This window comes from Idiotropiscis lumnitzeri, chromosome 12 (genome assembly GCF_059441095.1).
Source record: "Idiotropiscis lumnitzeri isolate Australia: NSW breed Sydney's pygmy pipehorse chromosome 12, RoL_Ilum_1.0, whole genome shotgun sequence".
Taxonomy (NCBI): domain Eukaryota; kingdom Metazoa; phylum Chordata; class Actinopteri; order Syngnathiformes; family Syngnathidae; genus Idiotropiscis; species Idiotropiscis lumnitzeri.
The window spans coordinates 11674020-11692855 of NC_142402.1; the positions used below are offsets into that span (position 1 = coordinate 11674020).

At 41.6% G+C, this 18836-nt stretch overlaps 4 protein-coding genes across 5 annotated transcripts; 2 read left to right on the forward strand and 2 right to left on the reverse strand.

The window, feature by feature from the left end:
- Nucleotides 1-3098: 3098 nt before the first annotated feature.
- Nucleotides 3099-6571, forward strand: cdcp2 (CUB domain containing protein 2). Its single transcript, XM_088310265.1, has 5 exons — nucleotides 3099-3190; nucleotides 3498-3845; nucleotides 4098-4439; nucleotides 4720-5076; nucleotides 6084-6571. The coding sequence occupies exons 1-5, from the start codon at nucleotides 3124-3126 to the stop codon at nucleotides 6569-6571; spliced, it is 1602 nt and encodes a 533-aa protein (XP_088166391.1). The 5' UTR covers nucleotides 3099-3123.
- A 309-nt stretch (nucleotides 6572-6880) lies between these two features.
- tceanc2 (transcription elongation factor A (SII) N-terminal and central domain containing 2) lies at nucleotides 6881-10237 on the reverse strand. Of its 2 annotated transcripts, XM_088310704.1 has the most exons (5): nucleotides 9715-10237; nucleotides 9202-9312; nucleotides 8977-9118; nucleotides 8174-8367; nucleotides 6881-7217 (listed from the first exon to the last, which is right to left on the reverse strand). In XM_088310704.1, exons 2-5 carry the CDS (start codon nucleotides 9298-9300, stop codon nucleotides 7029-7031), a joined length of 624 nt encoding a protein of 207 aa, XP_088166830.1. In that variant the 5' UTR covers nucleotides 9301-9312; nucleotides 9715-10237; the 3' UTR covers nucleotides 6881-7028. The 2 variants fall into 2 exon arrangements, with proteins under 2 accessions (XP_088166830.1, XP_088166829.1); XM_088310703.1 differs by lacking the exon at nucleotides 9715-10237 and having other exon boundaries at nucleotides 9202-9664.
- Nucleotides 10238-10319: 82 nt separating this feature from the next.
- Nucleotides 10320-15667, forward strand: tmem59 (transmembrane protein 59). The gene is made up of 8 exons (XM_088310706.1): nucleotides 10320-10864; nucleotides 11002-11107; nucleotides 11214-11308; nucleotides 13573-13725; nucleotides 13850-13895; nucleotides 13988-14108; nucleotides 14358-14475; nucleotides 15047-15667. Exons 1-8 carry the CDS (start codon nucleotides 10715-10717, stop codon nucleotides 15206-15208), a joined length of 951 nt encoding a protein of 316 aa, XP_088166832.1. The 5' UTR covers nucleotides 10320-10714; the 3' UTR covers nucleotides 15209-15667.
- Nucleotides 15668-15723: 56 nt separating this feature from the next.
- On the reverse strand, nucleotides 15724-18748 carry lrrc42 (leucine rich repeat containing 42). The gene is made up of 7 exons (XM_088310705.1): nucleotides 18048-18748; nucleotides 17257-17388; nucleotides 17053-17174; nucleotides 16796-16881; nucleotides 16602-16715; nucleotides 16443-16527; nucleotides 15724-16077 (listed from the first exon to the last, which is right to left on the reverse strand). Exons 1-7 carry the CDS (start codon nucleotides 18449-18451, stop codon nucleotides 15797-15799), a joined length of 1224 nt encoding a protein of 407 aa, XP_088166831.1. The 5' UTR covers nucleotides 18452-18748; the 3' UTR covers nucleotides 15724-15796.
- Between the last annotated feature and the right edge of the window lie 88 nt (nucleotides 18749-18836).

Below are 18836 nucleotides of genomic sequence, written 5' to 3' on the forward strand. Positions count from 1 at the left end.
AAATATCATCGTGCGTGTCACAGAAGCACACAGTGCCTGCAACAAAACCTCAAAAGTCTACAGGTGACATCAGAATACCTCATCATCTTTTAAAAACAGCTCACCACTGATGGGACATTGTGATTTTCTCGGAATGTTGTAGAAGTAATCATTTGAAAACACTGGCAGAGAGTTATCCAAAGTGTTGTATATTGATATTTGTGTTTCCTAATTCAACACTTTTTTTAAATCAGAAATGCAAGTAAATTTTTTTATGATTTTTTTGGGGCCGATTTCGAATCTGGCCTTGTTTTTTTTAACACATCATTTGTTCATAATATAATAATCACATATATATACATTATAAACAATTATATAATATGTAAGGGATAAATATATGTATTAATATTCACGAATTAAGCATTTTAATGCTCTCTTAGGTAGTGTTTTTTGTTTATTTAACTTGACTAGCTAATTTTGACAACTGTGACCGTATATTGTATGTATGCTCGTCTGAACAGATGTGGGTTGCACCTGCACATTTTTCATGAATACAAACATAAAAGTAAAATATATATTTAACATGATGAAAATTTAAATATAAACATACTGTCTCCCACTCCTAATTTTACTTTTTGGGGAAATGCTCTGAAAAGGTCTGAAATCTGAAGCCGTGCAGATGATTTAAGGCATCCTATATACTTGTGTGCACAAAAAACGCTCCAATAATATTCAATTAGGCTCCATTTGATGTGAGTATATCACTCAAGCCCCCACCTCCTTTGGCTCCCATTGCAGTCATTTCAAGCCCATTTGTTTCTAGAGTATTACTCGAGGTGATTTAATTGCACCCCCCCCCTCCCCCGAACAGTTGCCCGTATCTTCCCACAACACATTTCAACTGCTGCCCCGCAACATATCCGAATCCTTGAACAATGACGAGCTTTTCTTCCTCTCGTAGAGGACGGAATTAAAATTCAAAGGCAGCAGAGTCACTTCCAGGAATTACGTCTGTGTGTTAGCGTGTGCGCGTGTGTGCGCGCGCGTGGGGTGGGGGTAAAAAAAACAAAAGCACTTGACTGATTTTAATCACGTTCTTATTTATTTCAGCTTAGAGCTTGGCATGGGTTGTAAGGAGATGCTGCTGCATGGAGAATTAAAATAAATAAATAAATAAATCCCGCCTTGTTTTTATCATGATGTAGCAGCGCCATCTAGCAGGGTAAATCGAGTATTACCCTTTTTGTTTGTGTGTGTTTTTTTTTTTTTATATATATATTAATGTTTTTATAAGAAGCGCTGAGAATTGGGCAGTGGTGAAAGTACCTCCCCATAGGAAATAATGTAAATAGAGTTCCGGAACCAAACTGTCGCCATCATAAAACCTTTATTAATTCTACAGGGAGCGTTTTGAAAGGGGACATATAACGGGAAATTGACTTTCTAATGACACGCAAATAGTTGAATGTCTGGAGTGGCTGTCAACTCCTCAAGTGCGAAATAAACAATCAAATTTTTTTTTTTTAATTAACCGCCTATTTCTGAAAACATGCCTGTGAATGAGCCTTTCTTCCTAACTGTTACTGTAATTAATGGTTTGGCTCATTCAGATAATACCCACCCCCACTGATCCAAGATGAAACGACATCATGCAAGAGCCATATCACCCTGAAGTGTGACACCTCAGCCATCGTGTCAAGGCCATAAAGTAAGCAGAGCTGCATTGAGTTTTGCTGAAGTACAGATTAGCACCAGCTGGGCATTACCATCTGATAAATGTCACATACGTGATTACTTGGTGAAGTTGTCAACACAGTGGTGTTTACACAGAGTTTAACGTTAACCTGAACAATGATGACCTCATTGCAATTTCGTCAAAAAATGTCACTCACTGTGGAATCTGAGTCTGTTTAGTGTTCTGTTGTATGAATGGCAACAAGTGAATATACAGGTGGTGCCGTCGGCGTCTAGTAGAAGAACTATTATAGAGTCACAATACATGGCTGGCAAAGCTAGGTGAACAAAGAAACATTATTTGCAACAAAGAATTAATCAATAATAATTTTCCCACCAATTCAGAGAAATTGGATAATGGGAATCACTGGTGGAGTGTATGGAGTGCTACCTCCTCGAGTGAAAATGAGAGTATTGGCTCCTAAAGACAGATCTTTAGGAGCCATTACTCTGGGTTTTTCTCTTACAAATAGAAACCTATCAAGTTGTAAGGCCAGGGGTTCACCCCCTAGTCGTGATAGTGACAAAAGCTGAAGTCACCATAGTCGAAGGCAGGTGTGGGCAAACTACGGCCCGGGGGCCACATGCGGCCCGTTAGACGTTTGAATCCGGCCCGCCGAACTTGAAAAAAATTAAATAAATAAACCTTGTTAATGTTTTATTTTGTAAATACTGTGGTGTGTCAAAGACATATATATTGTTGTGATGCTTTTGTTCACTTTCATTTAAAATTAAATGTATTTTTTTTCCTCCGATGAGGTGAGGTTACCAAAACACTCCATCCATCTGCTTTTGGTCCGGCCCCACTGTCAAATTTTAGAACCCATTGTGGCCGGCCAATCAAAAAGTTTGCCCACGCCTGGTCTAAGGAGTAGCTATTTGGGGCAAGCTATACCATCACCCAGTCACATGACAAAGGCCTCTCAAAACAGGCTACTTTCAGGGAGACTAGAAATAGTCTGAATGATGATGCTGTAAAACACTAATGGCATTTTGTTATTGCTTTGGCTCCAACATATGACATAGTGCCAACAAGTCCATGCGAGCAATGACGGACGCTAGCTTGAAGCAGAACTGCACAGTAATTGTTTTGGGAGTTACCTTTCCTGTCCCTTACCGAGCATGTTCCATGCGGCCGACATGTGTTCAGTGTTGTTGTCTTTCTCATCAAAAGGGATTATTAAAAATGTACACTGTCCCAACAAGCCGTCACCCCATCATTAAAATTTAGTGACAGTAGCCTCAGGTGAGTTTCAGGTTGGGGATGAATTTTTTAAGAGCTACACAGCGCATCAACAGCTGAGAGCTCAGAGCCTGCGAACGGCTTCATCATCATGCTGCTGCTTCTGCTGTCGTAGATTTTATCCCAATGCTGACTTTATGCACGACAAAAAGTCTGCGTCAGCTAAGATGACACTCTGGGTGGCTCCGCTTGTTTATTTCCTGTTGCTTGTCGACAAGGCGGTGGATCAAAAAGGTGAGTTTGTTATCGTGTCTTGCACAAACGCTCGACAAGGTTGCACACGTCAGTTTAAGATTTTGATCTGTAAAATGAATTCTGCGCTCGCGAGAGAAAGGTTAAATGCAGCTGGGATTTACAAAGGAGCAATTGACGACAGAAAAGACTTGAATTGTGCTGGGTAGTATGCTTGAATCCTAAAATAAAATAAATTATTTTTTTTTTTTATAAATTTAAATTAAATGTGAAATTATTTATGTGGTCTTGATTTCTGCCAACAAAACAAATTAAAGCCACATAGATCAGTTTAATTTGAACTTTCAAGGTGTAAAATGCGGCGGCATCCTCTCTGCGCCCTCCGGCAACGTGTCCAGTCCAAACTTCCCAGGCCTCTACCCGTACAACATCCAGTGCTCCTGGCTCATCGTCGTGCCGGAAGGTTCCTCTGTGCTTCTCACCTTTCACCACTTTGAGCTGGAGTACCATGCCAGCTGCGCCTACGACCACGTCAAGATCTATAACGGTGTGGCCGGTGACGAGGGCAACCTTCTGGGTACCTTTTGTGGCGAAGCCGCGCCTCCAGCTTTCACCTCATCCTGGAACATCATGTCGGTCATCTTCCGATCGGACCGTCACGTGGCGCACAGGGGCTTCAGCTTGGGCTACAGGAAAGGTATGGCAGTGATATGTAATGAATTTTACTGTTTATTTTTTAGGTCTTTGGAGTAGGTGGTCTCAGTTGCTTTGGTGCATTTCTCAGATCAGAATTAAAATTTCGCCCCCCTCAGCATTGCACCGCGCCCCCAAAGGGGGTCTGCCCCACTATTTGAGAAGCTTTGTATTACCGAAAGGATAGGACACCACTCCATAGCAAAAAAATTAAAAAAAAAAAATAAATCGTCACTTTTTTAATTTTTTAATGCAGACATGTGTGGCGGGGTGCTGACGGGCCTGTCGGGCGTCATCTCCAGCCCGGGTTATCCCGCGGAGTACAGCAACGACGCCGACTGCACGTGGCTCATCCAGGTGTCCAACAGCAGCGCCGTCACGCTTCTCTTTCTGGATTTCCAGATGGAAAATAACGAGGGCTGCCACTTCGACTACGTGGCTCTGTTCGACGGCCCCACCGTGGCACACCGCCACCTGGGTACGTACTGCGGGGCCAACAAACCCCCCGCCACGGTCACCACCGCCAGCCAGCTGCTGCTCGTCTTCAAATCAGACTTCAACATTGGGGGGCGGGGCTTCAAGGCCTATTACTACTCAGGTACTGGAGCTCATTTTACAGATAAGGCTCGAACCCACAATCCTTGGTTTAAGAGCCGAGTGTCTTATCCATTAGGTCAAAAAGTCCATCCTGGGATAACCGTGTAATGTACCCACCAGAGCATTTCACAAGCTAGTTCAATGACAAAATCAAACCACCGTGAAATATAAAATGCTTGTCAGCCACAGTCTGAATCTGAGGCTCTCACACAGCGAGGCGGAACATCCTATCCAAAGTATCTATGAACAATTTTAAGTGAGTCCAACCTTTCCCCAACCAGGCGAATGCCAGCAGGTGCTGTCGGACGTGTGCGGCAACTTCAGCAGCCCAAACTACCCGCAGATCTATCCGAACAACATCAACTGCCACTGGAGCATCTCACTGGCAGCCGGTTACCGCATCAAGCTCTTCTTCCCCGTCATGGACCTGGAAGGTCGCAATAGTCTGACGGATGCATGCGACTACGACTGGGTGGCCGTGTATGACGGTGACCGGCAGGCGGAAGACGCTCTGCTCCGACGCTGGTGCGGCGCAGAGAGGCCGCCGTCTCTCGTTTCCCGGGGCAACAAAATGCTGGTGGTGCTGAGCACTGATAGGGACGAGGCGCATAGAGGCTTCACTGCTTCTTATCTTGGAGGTACCGGTCATATGTTTATTGTTTTCAGATTGGTTTGCAAATATGGTTCCTTTCCCTTTAAAACGAAAGAATTTTGATGTTCATGAAACTGATAAACTACATCGAAAAAAATATATGATTAATGACTCAGACTTTTACAGGCTTATACAGTCATAGTGAGAACTGTGGATGCCATTTTGCCTCAAATTTAAGGTACCAAATGTTGTTTTTTTACCCTATGAAATGCAAAAAAAATATTTATGTTAGACTATTTTTTTTTAAAAAATCTCAAATTCATTTTTGGACATCAATGGCTTTATGAAGTTTTACATTATTTTATTTGCTGATTGCCTGCAATCACATGATTTTGCTGTCATAAAGTGAAGCATGTGAAGACCATATTAGCAAAAGTTTAAGTAGCTAAAATCTTTTAAAAAATGTAAAATATTATTAACAAAAAAAAATTCAAATGTCAAATTTCTTTTTTTTTAATTACATTGACGTCAGTTGTAACTAGACACACATTTTGCACTATTTGGCAATAGTATAAAATCACATGTTTTATACTGTCTTGGAGTTGGTATGTGGCATAAGAAAAAAATATCACCCTACAAAACTATAAACAAAAATATTACAAGATTTATATCGCTTATTACATTTTGTTTTGAATAGATTGTACGTATTTTTAAAAGAGTTGCAACATGAATAAGTATTCATTTAAATATGCTGAATTAGCAAACTTGGTTCCTTGTCATAAAACAACATGAAATAAGTATTCTTTATTTTTAAAATTATAAAATGAAAAACACTTTTTTGCTTGTTTAAGTCACTTAATAGCGTCCCTGGCTGCATAAAACTGAACAAAATAATTTTCAGTATTATAAAAAATAAAATATTTTAGGGGAGGCATTTCAAACATCATAAATACAGTGACAGTGTTATTTTTGGGTTGATGGACTTGGTTCTATATTGAGATGCGTAGAGTCGATTTTTGTGCCATGTAACCAAAGTTCTTTGCTCCTCCATAGTGGTGCCCGTCAACGTGAGCTGTACCAGGTCAGAGTTCACCATCCTAATACCCCAGCACTCGCTCCCCCAGTTGGACCGCGAGCGCATCTACCTCGGCAACCCCTCATGCATCGCCCAGCTGACGGCCACCTCCTACAAGATCCTCGCCCAATTTGTCAACTGCGGCACGGCTAGCCAGAAGCATCGTAACGTCACCATGCTGGTCAACAAGCTCTACATCGACTTCTCCGACGGCGAGCGGCGCAACGTGCAAGAGTACAAGGTGCAGTGCGACGCCATGCGCAAGGTGGCCTCGGCGTCCATCGTCTCGGCCGAGGAGCGTCGGCTTGAGCGGGAGGCCATGCGGGGCGAGGCCGCTGCAGGAGGGGGCGTGGTGGGCCGCGCTGACGTGGAGACCCACGACCTCAGCGATATCGTCTTCATCAGCATCTGCGTCCTGGCCGTCATCCTCATGGTGATCGCCATCGTCTGGCTCGTGTTGCTTTAGCGGTCTAGGTTCAGCATTCAAATGCTCCTCCTCCCTTCTCCTGCAATGGACTATTTCATCCACTTTTGAGTCAGGAAGTGGGTGGCAAAACAAGGTATCAAATATTCCAGTTTTACTCAAGAAATTTAGAATACAAATTGGGCCAAAGTTTGGCAGATGTTTGGAAACATTTTCAATTGATTAAATATACTGTTTATTTATTTTTTTTGCGGCCGTCTTTTCCTTCCAGAGCTTCTCCTTGCCTCGTAATTATTTGCCATTATTTGTAGTACCTGTTGTAAGACCACCACAATGTATACCACCAGAGTATCCTCTGAAAGTGTGCAAGTTTAGTTTTAATCCACATTTTCAATTCAGTATAAAAACAAAGCACAGTCATAAAAAAAACACACATGATAACAAATTGCCTATTTACATTCAAGATTTAAAAAAAATAGGTGCATAAAAAGAAGGTTAATTATTTCTTATACTTGGTGACCAGCTGAGCAACCGAGGCGTGGTCCCGCTTCAGCTGAGCTCTGAGCTCAGGCTGCCGTCTGAAAGCGAACACAAGCGCTCGCACCGTCCTCCGGTATGAGCTGCTGACGAGCCGCCCGCTCTGGTGGAACACCTCTCTCTCCGTGTTGTCCACTAGACCACATTCCTCCTAGGAGCCATTAATGAAAATACAAAAAAAAATATGAACATGCGCACAATTAACAGTGTCACTTCACCGTCTGATGGGAATGATGGACGGGACATCACAAAATTGATCACGTCGGATCTGAAGATGCCGACAGTGCCACAGAAAAAATGTGGTGCCTTGAGAAACCAGTGACCTGACTTATGAGTTTTTTGAGATACCAGCAGTCCCTCATCTTATTTTTTGCTTTGACTTGCGAGGAAAAAGAAAAAAAAAAAACTTCACAATCAAGCAGCAGTTTGGGAGAACAATTCTTCACCAAAGAGGCTTCAATCTGTTTCATGCCACTCCCAGCTGAAGTTTAATACTATACTAAACACAAAACAAAGAGCATTACACTTTGTGTGTTTGAAACAACTCAACTTTGCATTCCGATAGCTTGATGCCAACACCCAATGCAAAATGCCACAGACGGGCTAATAAATAACATTAATAGTCTCCGTTATAACCCTTTAAGCAGCGGATATTTGAAAACAAACGGTCACTACATGAAAACAAACAATACGTTTATCCGGTAAAAATGATGCACACTAAAATGAGCCGCTATGAATTATTAATCATGATTCACAAACCATTTATTTCTTTACATTCTAATCAATTGTTAACTGTGTTTTATTTTCCTTCGTGCAAAACACATTACAAATATTTTTGTTGTTGTTTTGGGGGGGAAGGCTATAAAAGGGATTAATGGCATTTCCATTCATTTCATTGAGGAAAGATGATTCAAGACAGATGTTTAGAATTATAAGTGCGTCAGGGAACAAATTAATTTGCAACTCAAGGAATATATGCATATCTTTTACAATATACAGAACAGTGAAAGAGGGAAAAAAAAGTAGGTAAAAATGCTAGCTTTTACAAGCGCATGAAAAATGACCACATTGATGAGATCTGACTACGGCTGTTACAGCAGCTCTCACCTTGAGCTCCAGGGCGTCGGCCAGAAGTCTCCTGGCATTGCTCCTCAGGCCTTCTGATTGCTTATCTGAGCGCACTTCGATGGACGGCTTATTGGAATTCTCCTCCACAAACGTCCTCCAGGCTGTGTACACCATGGCGGCCGCCGCACTCACCTCGGGCTCTGAGTGCTTCCGCAGTTTGTTGACAGTGTGACCTGAGGAGACAAGGAGAAGAGTTGAGTTACAGGTCTCACCTACTCCCCAAAAAGAAATTCAAGACTCTTTAAGAAAATTAATGAAATTGTACAATATTCACTTTAAAATTTTCTTGTTATTATGAAGACAAATAATGAGAATGCCGGAATATTTTCTTTGTCATCTTCAGTAAAAAGACTTTTTGAGGGCAAGGAAATGGAACATAGTTCATTTCCATTATCTCACGCTAATGGCTTGTTAGTTATTGTCAATAAATGTGAAAGCCCTACCATAAGAAGCTAAAGACTGCAGAGATTTTTTTTATTTAAATCAACAAAAATGTCCTTGCCTTCACTCGCTTTTAACAAAAGACAAATAAAATGGATGATTACAGAATCAACAAACATCAACTTCACTTTTTAAAAAAATCTATATATACCTTCAAAAGTGATAAAGGCAACAAGATAGGGAAAATAGAGATTCCAAGCCACTGACTTGCCCACTATTCAATTTACCTGCGTTCAAAACGTGTTGATTTGATTTTTACGAAAGAGAACAAGGGAAAGTATTATTATTATTTTAAACAAGATCCTATACTGGTAATTCAGCACTCTTCTAGACAATATTACCTATTTTTGTGGACTTCAGCACCTCCTTAGACGGCATCTTCTTGCTCAGGTCGGTTAAGGCATTCAGCATGTTATCCCTGCTTTGCCCCGGCAGCTCCAGTGTGGATTTATAGCGCAATATGTCCTCGATTACGACCACCCTCTGGAGAATAAAAACTTGAATTAGCTTGCAAATATTTGGGTTGCATTGAAGGAAAGAAGTCCCTCTCGCTCGCCCGCACTCACTCGCAGAGATTCTATGGTGGTTTGCTTGTAAATCTTCTCTGTCCTTCTCGACGTTTTAGGCGTCTCTCTCTTGGGTAGCCGCACCACAAACTTATCCATCTTAAGAGTAGCCTGACAAAATGCTCACGCGAGGTTATTTTGAGGGAAACAGAAGCAAAACATCTACTGCTAAAACTAGCCGTAGCCAGCAGTGCAGGACAGGGCTACCTATGTTGCATTTAGGAGTAGTCGGAAATATAAGACGTCAGAAATATAAAACTCTTGAGAGTATGACACGCCAGTTACCCAAATGTTCTGTTCAGCTTTGTGATTAAAATACACGTCAATTCTGAAAACACATAGCGGCTATTTCATAATTAACCTGGTTTTATTTCATGTTGAAATTAACTGCATATACGACGTGCACGCGCGAAAAAAAGTATTCAATGACAGACACACAGTTTCAGAATTAAATGCTTCCATATTATTTTAGCGCTTATTTTTTTTTTTTTAATAATCAAACCCGTCGTTTACCTTTAGGCGCAGCTTTGACTCACAATTCGGTTAATCTTTGCACGAAACGTGAAATTTTATGAATTCCTGAGTCGATAAATGCATCAATATAGCTGCACAGTGTCTCGCGATAAAAGCCACTTGCAGATCTCCTATACGCATGCGTGATTATGGAAGCGAAGAAAGCACAATAACAACACACGAGTTTGTATGACAAGGGATAGATGTCTTCCTAACTGTACGCCTTAAAGCTTGCAGACATTAATCAGAAGCGTGTAAGATTTAAGAGACAACACAACAAAAGCTCTTTGTGGCATGTTTCACTGATGTAATTACATTTAGAGGCTTGAACTTTGTTTAAAACAATACAACACTATTGCAAAGCATTGTAAACCTCCGGCCATTCTTAACATCTCCCGACAGAAAAATATCAAAACTGACGAAGAAAGTGGAATAAAATTGTACATTTCTTGAACACGCTTATTTTATCAATATAGTATCATGAAACCGATCGGGAACATAAAGATGCACGGCAAGCAGGCTACCGGACAGCAAAACTGACGATAGACACACGTGATCGAGAAACGTGTGACAAAATTGGTTATTTTTTTTATCCAAAACATCGCATGAAACTACGGTCGATGCGCTATTAAGTCATTTCATTCTGGAATGTCCTATCCTATCAGCATTATAGTTTGCTGTTACTGAAAACATTAAATATTTTATTATGCATACATTATTTTACTATGGAAGTTTACGTTGGAGAGAGAAATTAGCATAAGGTGTGTGAGGGGAGCACTTATTAAATATTTGAGGGACACTAGACAGATGATGGTGACTTGGGTGATACACACTTGTACAATAGGTGGCGGCGTGTACCTGTAAGTTGTTTGGAGTCCACCAATATTCGAAGGAAGGAGAAGATGACGCCCCTAAGTTCTCGCGAGACCTTGATCCGAAAAAGAAGGAAGAGGAAGTGAGCGTGTTGTTTGTTTTGTCTGGGTTGTTTTGCACACACAAAATGGGGATTGCGTACGGCTTCTTGTGCTTTTTGGGACTCTTCGGGGCTTTGGCCTCGGCGTCATCGGACGTGTTCGACAACGTTTTGGGAAGCACGGTGTCTTGCCATCGCTCTTGTGAAATGACTTATACTTTACACACGTACCCGCGGGTAAGTAATCACTAAACGTTGGCTAGCTTTTAGCGTAGCAGTTTTAGCCTAACGTTTAATTTAAATGACGTCATGTTTGGGCACCACATGTTTACTGGACTTTTGTGTTGGTGGTGTTTTTGGGTGTGTGTTCCTAGGAAGAGGAACTCTACGCTTGTCAGCGAGGCTGCCGGTTGTTCTCTATTTGCCAGTTTGTTCGTGAGAGTAAAGACTTGAACCGCACCACAGCTGACTGCCAATCAAGTAAGATAATAGCGCAGACGATTGCTGCAGCGTCATTTTCAATTCTAACATTTTGTTGACATACCTTTGACATCTGTCCGTAATCCTTTTAAACGATTTGTTACAGCATGTCACGAAGCCTACTCCCAGGTCAATGAGCAGGATGCGTGCAACCTGGGCTGCCACAACCAACTTCCCTTTGCCGAGCAACGCTATGAACAGGTGCACACAATATGTCTGCATTAATATGAAACTGACAGTCTGAATCAACATCATGTTTTTAGTGCGTTAAAACAAACTGAATTTATCTCTGGTAGGTGCATTCAATCTTAAGTAGGGCTGCCACAGACGATTTTTTTGGTAGTCGATTAATCACCAACAGAAGTCACGATTAGTCGACTAATCAGTTCATATGTAAATTGCGGCATGTCGCACTAGCAAGCAGCTGTTCTTATATGACTGTAATTAGTTCACAGCTTGATTCTTTATGTATGTGCAAATTAATTAGATGATTCAACATTCGACTGCAATTGTCATAAGTTTTGCAGTGTTAATTGGAGGCGATATTGTGCCCTTAAAAGTTTTGGCTGCAATTGTTTTACTGCATTTTAAAATTGAACCTAAACTACACACTAATAGTATGAAACTATCTATAAATCCAAAAAAAAATTCACTCTTCTTGGGCACCACGCATTTTTTAAATGTAGAAGGTAGTGAAAGGAGAGGAGTAAATTAGGAAAATGCACTGTTCTAAAGAAAATTAAAATAAACTGCACGGTCCGTTGGAAAAAAACAGTAGCCAGCCAGCACAATATGTCCAAGATGAGAATTGAGGATGTTCTGTGGAGAGTCCACCCTTTGTCTGAAGTTAGGGATGGGCGATATAGCAAAATTATCCACATTTTTTGTTTAGGACTGTGTTAGCGTGTGTTGTGTTGACTTGGGTCTGACGATTGCCTCTGGCTGCCATGTGTCTTGATCTCCGTCTGGTTTGACTGTCCCCGTCATGCTTTAGGTGCTGTCGCCGCAAGCGATTATGTAAACTGGTTTGCCGTGTTTCCATCCAACGACCAAAGGGAGTCTCTGCAAACTATGCAAATAAGTATGGTTTGCAGTGCACCTTGTCCGCCAGGGAAAAGCCAAACCAAATCCACACTGCGGATGTGGAGTTTCTTTTCGGGACCAGCTCTGTTTCGTGGTGATTTTCCACCATAGCTACCCGCCACACAAACAGAGGAGGAAACGTCGCGTAGTGTGCACGGTCCGTGCTGTGGTTGGTTGGTCGGATATGCGTCAGCGGCTCTGATCTGCCATGGAGTCAAACTATATAGAATGTGCCCTATAGAATGTGCCCTATAGACGAGTAAACAATCTTTCGGCTTTATGATACCGTCAACACTTTAAAACCCTTTTCACGATCTAATCATATCGGCCACCACTACATCAAATAAATAAACGACCCGCCGACTACTTAAATTGCCGATGAGATTAGTCGACTAATCTTGGCAGCCCTACTCTTTAAAACTATTCCAAATAAAACACTACACATTTTGCCCGTATACAAAAATTCACAAATTGCAGAGCGTGAATAAGTCGTTAAGTGTGCAACAATATACTAGTACTTATCGATCGAGTTGAACAAATAATGCAATGATGGCGCAACCACAATGACTGTAGGAAGAGGGGCTAAGCCCTGTCGCGAGTGAAGTGCAAGCAATGATTTAAGTTACAAGTGTGCTTTGGACCCTCCACCACTCGAGTGAGGTGAAAATAAATTCCTGGTACACACAATTTTTTCAAAATCTTAACACAGCACTACCGCATGCAGTCCTCCAAAACAAAAATCTTGTTTTAACGGGACAAACAACAAAAAAGCAACATTGTTGTTTTTTGGTCCAATTTCTTTTTCCAGAAAAAATCTCCGACTATAAAAAATAGAAAAGATTTTGTTCAATAATCCGGGAAGATAGTGTGATGACAAATTTTGTAATTTACTGAGCGAGCTTGAGGCGACATATGTCAAATGAGGCTAATTACTAATGTTGTTACCGTGCAATTACAGGCATTGAATGTTCTTCAGGTCGTTTCCGGGTGGACCACATTCCTTTTCGTGCCCCAACTAACTGACTTTTTTATTTTTACTAATTCAACTATACTATAATTATTGTTTTGCTTTATCGGTACACGGCGATTGCTCAGTTGTGCTTTGTATTCACGCAGCAGAAACAATCACTTTCCGTGTGACATATTTTAGATATGTATTTCATTATTTATTTTTTTATATTTTTGTGCTGTAAATTATCCATCACCATGTCTCTCAAGAAGGTCTAAAGTGCAAGCAAGTGTACTATTAAGAGGAAGTTCCTGATCCGGAACCACAAAGAGAGAAGTGTGAGCGACAATAGTGAGCTCAACAAAGCCGTTTAAAGGCAAAACCCAAACGTGTGAGTTTGAGGGATGTGCTTTCTCATGCTTCTTACATTTAGCTTGAAGCAATGGTGCCGAGGATTCACCTGCTGTACCCGCTGATGTTTGTGCGAGGTTTGTGGGAGGACATTATGAGTCAGGCGCACAGCTTCATCTCATCCACATGGACCTTTTATCTACAGGCCGACGACGGCAAGGTTGTCATTTTCCAGGTGTGTGACACACTAAGGAAAAAACAAACAAACATGTGACTGCTTGTAAACAATATATGAAAGTGTGTACATGCATGTTCGGCTTGGTGCACTGAATCCCAAGTCAATTCTCTTTTTCCCACAGTTTGAAACTGAGAAACAAGATGACCCCCAGGATGTACAGAGCACATGTAAGCTCACATTTACTGGAAAAAACAAAGTCTGACTGTGATGTGATGTTTAATGTTTTTATTATTTTTATTTTTTTAAATCTCCTTTCAAGTTTCTGATGTGAACAGCCCCATTTACAAAGACTACCAGCGCAGACTCATCCAAGAGAGGGACCGCGACATGAGCACTGACCACAGCTATAACAATTACAACTTCTTCAGCTGCCTCTCAAGGTTTAATCGCACACTTAAATTCAAAGTAAACTATTGTGTTGAATAATTGCACATATTATGGCACAATTGAATTAAAGTACGTGACACCCGACACTCCAAAAGGTTGCCTATTGTGCCTATTGCGTTGAAATGAAACTCCTCAATGCACTTCCTCGCCACCAAATGCCGTCACAGCAATTATTTATTTTTATTTTTTTTTTTTATATGACCCGACTCGACACCAAGCATATTGAAACATTTGCTCCTCAGAAACCCTTGGCTGCCAGGCTGGATTCTCAGCATCACCTTGGTGCTGTCAGTGCTGGTCCTCATCTGGATCTGCTGCGCCACCGTTGCCACCGCCGTGGACCAGTACGTGCCAGCCGAGGTCAGTTGATGTGAAACCATTTTGTAGCCCATTAACCAGTATACGCTCCACAATCTTTCACTTTTACCGGAGAAATGGCGCATAATATAAAGCGGTGCCTTTTCATTTGTTATATGACAATTAATTCACTGGTATTTAAAATACATTTTCTCCGTTGAACTGAAGTGAAATGCTGTCCTCTGAAAAAGTATTTTCTTCACGCTCCTTTTCAGTGTTTTAATTTCGTATTTGTGTGTTTGACTGGCCAACAATGCATCGGTATCATAATGCAACAAATTGGAGGTGATGCTGAGAATCACTCCAATCTATGTCCTTGTCTCAAAAACTGCTCATCTCAAATCCAAAATGCTTCAACACTGCCATCTATAGAGATCGAATAGTCATTACAGTGGTTTGCAAACCTGAATTTAAAGAAACAAGTAGTTGTTAAATGTATTTGACGGATGGATTTAGTTAGTAAACGGTTGGACTCCTATCGACAGATGTAAATATCCACAGCAGTGAGTTAAAGAAAGGCATTTTGAAATACAATTGACACCTAGTAATAAAGATTGCACATTTTCTTTTTCAGAAATTGAGCATCTACGGTGACAGGGATTTCTTCGCAGAGCAGAAGCTCATTCCGTACCCGGCCTCATCCCTGCTCGTCATCACCTCCAAAGGGCAAGGAGAAGATGACGAGGAGGCTGGGCCCCTTCCCCCTAAAGTAAACATTGGTCAGTCAGAAGTTTAAAAAAAAAATAATAATAATAAAGCAAGTGTGAGGTGAGGTAACAATTTTTCACTCCACTTGTGCTTGCATTTTGAGAAATAACTTGTAAAATGTTTCTATAATCATCATGCCCTTTTCAGTGCTTTTCAAAAGGTCGCATTATGGTACTGTAATGCCAGTACAAGACCTAATGGTTTTGCCCCACCCCCTTTATTTTTTGTGTTAGCGCTTGGTGGCTGTGCTTATTTTATTAAAAGCTGTGACTTCTTTTGAGGTGATTTCTCTCAACACTTTTGTTGAACGAAATGCAATGTGGTAGCAGAACTAACTCCCACCAGTTTGTTCATGTGGTCGTACTTCATTAATTTTTTTAGCTGACGGAGCTTAATAAAACAATTTGCTCTCAATTGACTTCAACGGTGATTGTGGGTGCTTCTGTTTTCAATGGAAGGAAGCAATAAAAGAGTTAATACCTGGGAAGCAGGATGGTCTTGTTGTCTACCTCACAGTTAAAAAGTGAACTGTACTAAAGAACATGAGTACAAAATAACTTTATTTATAAAACATTACTGAACAAAAACGACTGTACAATCCTAGTGCTGACGCATCTCAGTATTGGTCCAAGAAGTCCATGTCGTCGGCGGTCAACGCCGATGAGGACGCGCGTTTCACGGGCGGATTGGCAGTCGAACTGTCGTCACACTTTTCCGACGGTTGCTTCCTTTTGCCCGTTGGGTTCCAGCAAGTCCTGTCAGAGGAGAGGAGAGGTGTGGTGCTACCCGCTGGAGGTTTGTAAAAGTGTAGACGTTGCTCCTCCTCGGCTGTTGCAGCTCTGTCGCGACACAGTGGGGCCGCGTTCAACACCTCTTGGACAAACTTCTGCCTGCCGACTTGAATGTTAAAAAAGAAAAATAATTATGGTACTGTATTTCTTCAATTGAGGCAAAATTGAGCAGTACTTGGCGGTGACAAACAGATGCTGTTGATTCTGTCTCAACTACATAGTTCGCAATCTAAAGATCACCATTTCAGCAAACAGTTCTTGCTCAGTTAATGTTTAAATTAAGTGAGGAGGAAAAACTGGCATCCAAAATGTATTGTTAAAAAAAAAAAGTAAATATCTAAATAGTAAAATTTGATCTGAGACGATTGCCACTATTACCGTGCCAGCTACAATAAATCTAGTGAATTTATTATATTTTTCTTTTGCTGCCTAAAATGAATATGTATTAATGATAATAGAATAAACACTTACAAAAGCGAAGCGCTGATATTCTGGACTCATCAAGTTTCTTCTGTTTAGGCATTTGCGCCCCATTGGCTTCCCACTGGTTTACAACCTGATAACCACACATTTGCAGATAGAAGATGTCACAAAACAAGCAACTAGTCAGAAAACAGACAACCCTGTTACCTGTTCTGCCCATCCTTGTGTTTTACATCCAGAGTGGTCAAATGCGTCCAGCCCTTTTTCAGAATAAGTCAGGCCCAGCAGGTCCCACATGCTTGACTTCAGTCTTGGGCCAAACTGCAAACAAAAAAAAAATTTTTTGTTTAAATTGAATGGTCTAGGTCTTACTAAGAGCCAATTATGTGTGCCACATGCACCTTCATGCCGGTGCCAGATGCATCCAGTTTTTCAAGTTTAGGGAGACACTTGAGGTAGCGGAGAGCCCTCTCAGAAATTGGGTTATCTGCATGAGAGACAATTTTCAATTTTAGTTTTTTGGCGGGGCTTTTTGCCTTTGCAAGATGGCAGCCCCGAGTGGACAACAACAATGCCTGCATCTCACATGCAAATTTTGTTTCTTAACACAATTGTTCCGTTCCATTCTTCCCTCTCAAAATGGGGAACGTCAACTTACGTGAAACATCAAGGCATTGAAGACAGTCCAGTCCCTTCCTCATCATTCTCACCGGCGCCGTCAGTCTTTGCAGGCCAGTGTCTGACAGACCATTGCCGCCGATGAAGAGCTGAATCAAGCAGCTACAAGAGGAGAAAGTGGAAAAAGAAACATTTTGGGCACAGCAAGTCTATTTACACGGACCCTGAAGCATTTTTTTTTTACCTTGCAAGCGAGGCAGATGTCAAGTGCTGGAATATCTCGTGGTTGTCGCCCAGTCGGCAGCCGAACAGGTCTAAACGTTTCAAACTGTGGAAGGTCTTGATGTCAGCCATACGCTCGCTCAGCAGAGGAAACCTGAAAAACACATGGACACATCACGTCATCTTTTTAAAATACACACTGCAAACTACATCGACCATGAATAATAAACGGATGAAAAAAAAAACTGGACTTTTTGCGTTGGGCCACCATGCGCCATGTTGTGGTGGCCCTATATATTTATTATATAATGTGTTTTTATCAATGATTATTTCATATTTCGAGTCTTCATATTGTATTTTTTAAAGGGGACATATTTAACGACCAATTTTTGTGGTCGACTCTTTCCCTATGCACAATGCATGACGTGCATTAACGGAAGGGCGGCCCTTGTTACAGCCATAAGTATCTGAAGGAGCAGCACAACAAATTGGATGGCAGCATTAAATCAGAATGCACAACCTGTTGAATTATTTACATTCTACTTCAATGCAGTATTTTATTACCCAGTTTTTATAAAGCACAATATCATTCAGTGTGACTTTTCCTCATTAAATACAAAGACAATGCATTTTTTTTCTGGAAAGCTGGAACTTATTGATGGACTTTGTTCATTTTAATGCGGAAAGACTATTTGTGAGGTGACTGTTTCGAGTTACGAGCGTGGTCACGGAACAAATCAAAACTCGTATGTCAAGGTAGTGCACGTGTACCTCATGGAAACAAACGCAGCGGTGCGTCGCATTGCAACAGACCTGTTCCTGAGGCAGAGGGAGCCGAGCACCATGTCTCCATAGGCGTCGCAGAAGAGCCGCAGCGCTTTAGGGGAGACGTCCGGCTTCAGGAACACACGGTTCTCCTCAGCCGCCGCGAACAGCCTATCGCCGATTTGCTCCGGGAAGCCCACCAGCGAGTCCACGTGTTGTACGTTGCCCGCCACGAAGTGCAGCGCGATGTCGAACAGCGACTTGCTGCTATAGCGTAGGCTGCCCTCCGCGTTATACGTGAACACGAAGTGCTCTTTACGAAGCACCAGCGGGTTGGTCCGCCGACAGGAACAAGACGAAGATGAGGAGGAGGTCACCACAGGCTTGAGCACGATGTCGCTGACACGACGCAGCTTGCCTCTTTCTCGCACGTACACGCCGCTGGCGTCCATTGTTGATGTCGACTGCCCCTCACAACACCATCGAGTTGATGTGTGTTTCTGTTCCCCTCAAAAGCCAAACCAGAACCGACATTCGAGTTGACTGGTATTTCAGTGTTTTACTTTGCATTGTGTCAAAATAAAAGCCCCTCGACGATAAACATCACGTTTTATCATGAGCACACGCTAAACACGACACTTAACGTGTCTTTGCCCGTCTACGACGTATTTAAATGCGCCACAGTTAGCCTATCGCTAAATCTCATATTTAAATTTTATTTATTTACTTGGATCAAGTTTTCTTTTGAATCTTTTATCTGGTTACGTTAACCGGATGTCACTGTCAACTCCTGGTGTCACAATAAAAGTCTTGGACCAGAAAAGTCGTTTTTTTTTC

Coding starts and splice junctions, on each gene's coding strand:
- tceanc2 (XM_088310704.1), bottom strand. CDS start 9,300: ATGGATAAGTTTGTGGTGCGGCTACCCAAGAGAGAGACGCCTAAAACG. Junction 8,368..8,976: donor GCTGAAGTCCACAAAAATAG/GTAATATTGTCT, acceptor TTGTCTCCTCAG/GTCACACTGTCAACAAACTG. Junction 7,218..8,173: donor CCGACGCCCTGGAGCTCAAG/GTGAGAGCTGCT, acceptor AATGGCTCCTAG/GAGGAATGTGGTCTAGTGGA.
- cdcp2 (XM_088310265.1), top strand. CDS start 3,124: ATGACACTCTGGGTGGCTCCGCTTGTTTATTTCCTGTTGCTTGTCGAC. Junction 3,191..3,497: donor CAAGGCGGTGGATCAAAAAG/GTGAGTTTGTTA, acceptor TGAACTTTCAAG/GTGTAAAATGCGGCGGCATC. Junction 3,846..4,097: donor CAGCTTGGGCTACAGGAAAG/GTATGGCAGTGA, acceptor TTTTTAATGCAG/ACATGTGTGGCGGGGTGCTG.
- tmem59 (XM_088310706.1), top strand. CDS start 10,715: ATGGGGATTGCGTACGGCTTCTTGTGCTTTTTGGGACTCTTCGGGGCT. Junction 13,896..13,987: donor CCAGGATGTACAGAGCACAT/GTAAGCTCACAT, acceptor TCTCCTTTCAAG/TTTCTGATGTGAACAGCCCC. Junction 14,109..14,357: donor TTCTTCAGCTGCCTCTCAAG/GTTTAATCGCAC, acceptor TTTGCTCCTCAG/AAACCCTTGGCTGCCAGGCT.
- lrrc42 (XM_088310705.1), bottom strand. CDS start 18,451: ATGGACGCCAGCGGCGTGTACGTGCGAGAAAGAGGCAAGCTGCGTCGT. Junction 17,389..18,047: donor TCCCTCTGCCTCAGGAACAG/GTCTGTTGCAAT, acceptor TGTGTTTTTCAG/GTTTCCTCTGCTGAGCGAGC. Junction 16,528..16,601: donor CACAAGGATGGGCAGAACAG/GTAACAGGGTTG, acceptor TGTGGTTATCAG/GTTGTAAACCAGTGGGAAGC.